The sequence below is a fragment of the Myotis yumanensis genome, unplaced genomic scaffold (assembly GCF_028538775.1).
Source record: "Myotis yumanensis isolate MYYU_CA2020_CCGP unplaced genomic scaffold, mMyoYum1.0.hap1 SCAF_16, whole genome shotgun sequence".
Lineage (NCBI taxonomy): Eukaryota > Metazoa > Chordata > Mammalia > Chiroptera > Vespertilionidae > Myotis > Myotis yumanensis.
In genome coordinates, this window is record NW_027223767.1 from 33,181,303 (window position 1) to 33,188,737 (window position 7,435).

The window sequence follows — 7,435 nt, forward strand, 5'->3', positions numbered from 1 at the left end:
AAAGGGGCATGGATTTGAAGGCCAGCTCACAGCCTCTAGTAACACTTCCTTGCAGGCACACAATGAGGACAGATCAAGTATCTGGCACTTCGTGGGAGCTCAACAAAAGTGCACAATACGGTGGAGCTCAGGGCCTCAGGAACTCTCTGACCCAATGTCCTCATTTCTTTGCAGCTAAAGAAACAGGGGCAGAGGAGAGGCACCTGCCGGGGTCACCCAGCGGGTAAGGGGCCAACGTTGGTCCCGAATCCTGTCTGGGATCCTCAACCCCATTCTCCCACATGTGATTTCACATTACCCGGCTCAGCCTCACCTGGGGTTGGGCAGAAAGCAGGGACCCAAATGACCCCTCTACACAGAGGCGGTGTTGGGGGACAGGACCCGAGAGGGACCCTGTTTTCTGCAGCACTGTCCTAGGTCCCAGGGGCACAGCTTTATGACTGGGTGGGTGTGGCCCTGGTTTCTGGGATGGGAGGCCACACTGCTCTGTGACAGAGGGCCACACCCACACCCTGGGAGAGGGAGCTGGGCTGTGAGCCGCTGTCAGGCTGGGCTGGCTGAGGAGGATGGCATGCCTGGGTTTCCTCCTCCTCCTCCTCCTCCTCCTTCTCGCCAGTGCAGTGGCCCAGGGGGAGTATGGCGTGGTCCACGTGGTGTCACAGAACTGGAGCAAGGACTACTGCGTGCTGTTCAACTCGGATTATGTCACCCTGCCCAGGGACCTGCGCCACGCCCCACTCCTGCCCCTGTATGATGGCACCTTGGCATCCTGGTGCCCTGGCGAGCACTCCTCCCATCAAGCCCAGCCCAGCTCCCCCAGCCAGCGGCCCCTCCACCGGACCACCGCCATGGTCATGCGGGGCAACTGCAGTTTCTACGCTAAGGGCTGGCTTGCTCAGGGCCGAGGCGCCCACGGGCTGCTCATCGTGAGCCGGGCCAGTGGCCAACAGTGCGCAGACACCACCCTGGCGTCCCAGGACCCCCACAAGCCCCTGCCAGACCTCACCATCCCAGTGGCCTTGCTCCGATACTCTGACATGCTGGACATCCTCGGCCACACCCACGGGGGCGCCATGGCCCGAGTGGCCTTGTACGCGCCTCCAGAGCCCATCCTCGACTACAACATAGTGGTCATCTTCATCCTGGCCTTGGGCACCGTGGCCATGGGTGGCTACTGGGCTGGCCTGACCGAGGCCGATCGGCTGCAGCGGCGCCGGGCCCGAGGAGGAGGGGGGCCCGAGGGTCACAATCAGCAGGAAGCAGGAGCAGCCCAGGGGAGGCAAGAGGAAGACGATGAGGACACACCCGTGGACTTCACGCCGGCCATGACGGGAGCAGTGGTCGCCATGTCCTGCTCCATCATGCTGCTCCTCTACTTCTTCTATGACTCCTTTGTCTATGTCACGATTGCCATCTTCGGCCTGGGCGCGGGCACCGGCCTCTACGGCTGCATGGCCCCCCTGCTGCACTACCTGCCCCTGCAACAATACCAGTGGCCCCTGCCTGGCCGCCGGGCCTGTCTGCGGCTGCCCCTACTGCTGCTGGCCGGCCTATGTGCGGTGGTGACCGGCCTCTGGGTGGCCTACCGCAACGAGGACCGCTGGGCTTGGCTCCTGCAGGATGCGCTGGGCATAGCCTACTGCCTTTTCGTCCTGCAGCGCGTGCGGCTGCCCAAACTCAAGAACTGCACCTTCTTCCTGCTGGCCCTGCTGGCCTTCGATGTCTTCTTTGTCTTCATCACGCCCCTCTTCACCAGGACTGGCGAGAGCATCATGGTGGAGGTAGCCTCAGGCCCGGCAGATTCCTTGAGCCACGAGAGGCTGCCCATGGTGCTCAAAGTGCCCCAGCTGAGCTTCTCGGCCTTGACCCTGTGTGACCAGCACTTTACCATCCTTGGCTTCGGTGACATCGTGGTCCCAGGTTTCTTGGTTGCCTATTGCCATCGCTTTGATGTGCAAATGCACTCACGCCAGGTCTACTTCATGGCCTGCACCGTGGCCTACGCCGTGGGTCTGCTGGTCACGTTTGCTGCCATGGTCCTCACGCAGATGGGCCAGCCTGCCCTGCTCTACCTGGTGTCCAGCACCCTGCTCACCAGCCTGGCCGTGGCTACCTGCCGCCAAGAGCTCACCCTCTTCTGGACTGGCCAGGGCAGGGCCAAGACACCCGCCCAGCCTATGGCAGGGCTCTGTGGCACTCATCCAGGTGGCTCCAAGCAGAAGCAGGAGGACACAGCAAACGTCCACACAGCCATGGAGCCTGAGGGGGCCACCAACCTTTTGGCAGGGGACTTAGACGGCAACCTCAGGGAGGACACAGCCAGGAATGTCGCCACATCTGAGGACGAAGCCACCAGTCTGGTTGGCTATAGTGACAGCTCCGAGGGCTGGAGTGATGCCAACCTGGACTCTGATGAGCTGCCTCTTGCCTCCCCCAGGACCTCGGAGGAGCTGATGCCGCTGATGCCACTGATGCCATCACCCTCAGAGCTGGGCCACGCACACACCCACGCCCATGCCCTGGCCCACGCCCAGGCCCACGCCCAGGCTCAGGCTCAGGCCCAGGCTGCTGCCCTGCCCTGGAGGAGGCTGCACAAAAGGAAGGGTTTTAAGGTAAAGAAGAGCATGTCAACCCAGGCTCCCTTGTGAACCAGGCCCTAAGACATATGCCTCCAGATGGGTGGGCAGAATATCGCAAAGCAAAGACACACGTGGCAAAAAGAAACAGGGGCATTAAAGATTTTCCAGATCTACCCAGCAGAGCCTCTTTGTTTGTTAGGATGATGAGAAAGCAGCCATGGAATAAGTCCATGCAGGGCCCAGAGGGTCCTTAGAATAGGGCACCACCCCAAATCGCGCAGAGGGGGAAACTGAGGCTCAAAGAGGGCACACGACTTACACAAAGTTACTCAGCTAAGTCGAGATATTCTCCTAGAGCTTGCCAGGCAGTGATCTCCTCTCTCCCTGCCTCCCCAACACCCACCCCAAGTCAGAGCCGCAGCTCCTTAGCCTGGCAGGCCCCATCCTGTCCCCGCAGCCCATCCCAGCTTCATTGCCCATCTCTTCTTCATGCTCAAGTCCAACTGAACCATTACTATTCCTTGACCATACCATGTCCTCTCCCTCTCTTTTTGCACGTGCGGTTCCCTTTGGCTGGGATGCCTTCCCATTCCAGACAGATTCCCCAAACCATCTCCCCGGCTCACTAACACATTCCTCAGCATCCTTCAAGCACCAGCTCACATCCATCCTTTCTGGTAAACGACCCTGCTCGCTGCATCCTGGACAGCAGCACCACGCCCAGGTGTGCCTGCACATACGCTGAGTGTGCACCTGCTGCGTGCATTACCCTGTGATGGGCACCCAGGGAGGCTGCTGTCTAGCTGGGGGGTGGATAGGAAGTGGAAAACAGACAAGAAACAACCTGAGAATTGTCTTAAAGTGGAAGATAGAAGGGTTGGAGCTGGAGTGGAAGAATTGAGACCATGGCTCTATTTCCCATGCTTCCTTCATTGACTCTGGATAATAGACAAGTCCCTTAACACTCTGGGTCTCAATAGTCTCATCTTCAAAATGGGACTTATAATGCCATGTCCACCTGAAGACAGGGGCATGGACAAGGTGATCTCTTGGGGACACTCACCCTGGAGCATTTATATGCTGAACACTCCCACAGTTTTTTAGGCCATATGGTGTTTACATGTTGCTTCAGCAGAGTGCACAAACTCTGAGTTGAGGGAAGGCTTCCTAGAGGAGGTTATTGCAGAGAATCATAGCCTGTGGGAAGAGTGTGGCACCGTGGTTAGGGTTCTAGAGCCAGTTGCCCACCAGAAATTCCTGCTCTACTACTGACCTGTACCGTCATTGAGCAAATGGCTTAACCTCTCTGTGCCTCAGTTTCCTCATCTGTAAAATGGAATAATAATAGGACCCATCATAGGGTTTTGGTGAGGTTTGAATGTGTTGGTTTATGTAAGGTGATTGACACCATGCCTGCATGTAGGATAAGCTCTATGAATGTTAACTCTATTTATATAGTTTCCCTTCATGAAAGCCTTTCAGAATCAAATCCTACAAGGCCTTCGAGTTCTGGCCCCGACTTCCTTCCCATTTCCCTCCACACCTGGTATTCCTGACCCTACCTCACTCGGGAGTGGACAGCAGATCCCACCACACCTGTCTTCCCCCACAGGGCCCTCCCACAAGCTGGCTCCTCTCCCTGGGGCTTTGCCCTCCTTCCTCCTCCCCCAGAATTGGGCCTGACCAGCCCTTTCCCTCCAGCCCCAGCTCAAATGCCCCCTCCTGGGGGAGGCCTTCCATGATTATTCTTTCTAAACTAGCCCCCTAGCCTCAATCATGTTACTGTACACCCTGTTCGCCAGTTTTTTCATCTCCCCCAGTGGACTGTCAGCTTCATGAGGGCAGAGACCACTCTGTCTTGTTCAGATGAGTAATTCCAGGGCCTAGAACAAGGCCTGGCACGTAGTAGACGCTCAATTTATGTTTGTTGGAGAAACGAATGGATGAATGAATGAGGAATTAATCCATCTGGAACTATAGGGGAAGAGGGGACACTGCAAGGTAAGATGCCCAGGCCACCTCCCTGAGGTCCTGCAGGGCCTGGTGAGTGTGGAGATGCTCTAAGCGAACTGGATGGGTACTGGGGGTGGGGAGTTATGGGCTGGAGGGGGTTCAACTAATGGGCATCTTTTAAAAAGCCCTACTTCCTGGTTCCCTTGGTACCTGAAGGCCTGGGCTAGACAAGGGCAGTGTGAGGAACCAGGGCCAGGACCCTGACAAAGGTGTTGACAGTCCCTCCTACTGGAGCCAGAGGCCATCTGGCCTAGACAGAGGGGCCTCCGCAGGCCCTGGCTCGTCCCCAGGCCAGGCAGCCTCCCCACTGCTGATTTGCGTCACTGGGCCTGCCAGGGATGGGCTACATCCTCCTCCCCCCACCCCCACCCCCTGCCAGGCCCGAGGAGGCAGGCCGGACAGAGCCAAGCTTCTCTGTACCCCCCTACTCCCAGCCTGAGGGACAAGGGAGCTCCTCTCTCCCAGAAACTTGCAGTCAGAGTGGCTCTGAGGACGCTGGACTTGAGCTCCCTGCAGTGGGGCGGATGCCTGGCACCAAGGAGAGGATTCTCTGGGGGAAGCTCCGGCCCCGTCCACATCTCAACACCACAGACTAAGAAAAGGCGAGTACGACTCTGTCCTTATTGCTTTACCCAACAGAGGCTAACACTCAAGAACATTTCCTCTACAAAACGGGGAGAATAACCTCAGGGGCTGAGCCTGGGCTCCTGAATGCACATAGTTCTGCTGCTGCTGCTGCTGCTGCTGTGCTCTGTGATGACCCAGGGTCCCCTGCCCCAGAGCCACGCTCCTCTGAGCTTCGGGCTCAGCCTCCCTTTGCCAGTCCCCTTCCCAGGGACTGGACCAAACCCAGTTGGTGTCCAGTCAGAGATGCCCAGACTGGCAGCCCCCACCTGAATGCCAGAGGACCACAAGGTACTGCACATGAGTATGTACACCCATGTACACGCATGTAGACACATGCCCACATCCATACTGTATCCTCAGGCATACATGCACATATGCACCTTCACACCCGACACACACACACGTACACACGTGCACCCGAGCATATAGATACTGAACACTCCCATATAGCTGTGCACACCCTACTACACACATGCACACACACACATACACCTGGGCTCTGACATATTCCGCTATTCTCTTCAGATCCTGCCTTTCCCTCCAGGCTATCCTGGGCCTGTGGGAGTGGGGGTGCTGGCGCCTGGACTTCCTAACCCAGAGGGCAGGGTGGCTCTTTTCTGGAGAGGCAGACACTGAGACACAACATTCAGACCCCCTTTGAGGAAGATAGCTGGCCAGCAGCCTCCTGCAGGGGCTGTCTCAGCTTTCCAGCCCAAGTTGCTCTTCGGGGAGATGGGGGACACGGAGAGCCAGCTAATGATAAAGCAAGACAGCAGCACCAGGAGCTGCCATCCGCCCGAAGCTCCTCCTCTCACAGGCAGGCGCTGCGGAGTGATGCCAGCTTGCTGGGCTGGCAGAGACGGTGGCAGGCCTGCATCCTGGTCTGATGGCTCCCCCTGCACTCACCTGCTTCCTCCTTCTCTCCTTTTGCATTCTGAACTCATCTCAGTATCTGCTCCCTGAAGAGCCCAACCTGTGACAGGTGAAACCTAAGATGGGCCAGGGCAGGAATAGTCTCCCCAGGCCATCCTAGGGGTCCAGGTGGCCAGTCCCAGCCCTGAGGCTGTCCTTGCTCAGGCTGCCCAGTAATGATCTCTGAGGCTTTGTTTAATCTCAGCAAGAACCCCATGAACAGAATAGGCACAGGCTTGGTTTTTCAGTCAATGAAGCGCTTGGTAGTCTGGACTCCCTGGACAGTGAGAACCAGCAAGGACCCATGAGCTGTTCTAATCCACAAAAGAGGAAAGGAACGCCCAGGGAGGATCAGGACTTGCCCAACATCACACAGCAATGACACAGCAGAAATAGAACAACTCTCTTCTTCTGCCTCCCAGCCCAGCAGCTGGGTCAGCTCCTATCAACAACCCCCTCCCCTCCACACACCCTGGGCTGTAAAACTTGTCTCCCTGGGAAACTCTGCATCTACCCACTCCTTTGCCTGTGCCCCTCAGTAGGGACAGCCCTCCATTCTCACCGAGTAGCTGTGTGTGATGTTTGATAAGGAAAGTTGCTGATTCAGCATCAAGCATCTCCTCAGCTAGGCAAGGGGGCACGGCTGGACTCCGAGACACTGAGACCTGGGTTCAATGCCCTGTGTTGTTACTCGCTTGACACTTTCCAACTCAGGCCACCCCACTGTGCCTCGATATCCTCCCCGGTAAAATGAGCTGCTAAGATCTCCCTGTGGGCTTGTGGTAAAGATCAAATGAGGTGAGGTATGTGCATAAACAGCTAACATTTGCCAAGCACTAACAACAGTTAGTTATACATGTTATCTCATGAAGTGACGCCCAGAATGTGACAGCCGCCAAATGTTACCCTTCCCAAATCAGCTTCCAGTTCCTCGGGGCTGAGCTCCCAGAGGTCGATCCCTCCTCTTCCCTTGGTCTTCCCCTCCCATGCCCACTGTGGTGTATAGGTGGGTGCCTGGTGGCTCACCACCACCACCGAGTCGGGAAGAGGTGTCCCTCTGCGGTTTGACAAAAACAGGAAGGTTTTGTGCCTTTTTTCCGCCCTGGAATCCTGAAGTTTGACAGCTCCTATGCTGCCACCTGCTGGTCAGTACAATAAGAGCAGGCGAGCTCACACCCAGGAGCATTCCATTAGGGAACTTTGGAATAATTACAATAAGGGTGATATTTGAACGCCCTCGGTCTCTCCCACCCCAACCAGGGGCAGGCGGGCGCAGGCAGGCTAGACCCCACCAGTGCACGAAT

General features: G+C 57.0%; 1 protein-coding gene across 1 annotated transcript; it reads left to right on the forward strand.

Moving 5' to 3' along the window:
* The first annotated feature begins 566 nt into the window (after positions 1-566).
* SPPL2C (signal peptide peptidase like 2C) lies at positions 567-2,648 on the forward strand. Its single transcript, XM_070394817.1, has one exon. The coding sequence runs from the start codon at positions 567-569 to the stop codon at positions 2,646-2,648; it is 2,082 nt and encodes a 693-aa protein (XP_070250918.1).
* The last annotated feature ends 4,787 nt before the right edge of the window (positions 2,649-7,435 follow it).

Coding starts and splice junctions, on each gene's coding strand:
- SPPL2C (XM_070394817.1), top strand. CDS start 567: ATGGCATGCCTGGGTTTCCTCCTCCTCCTCCTCCTCCTCCTTCTCGCC.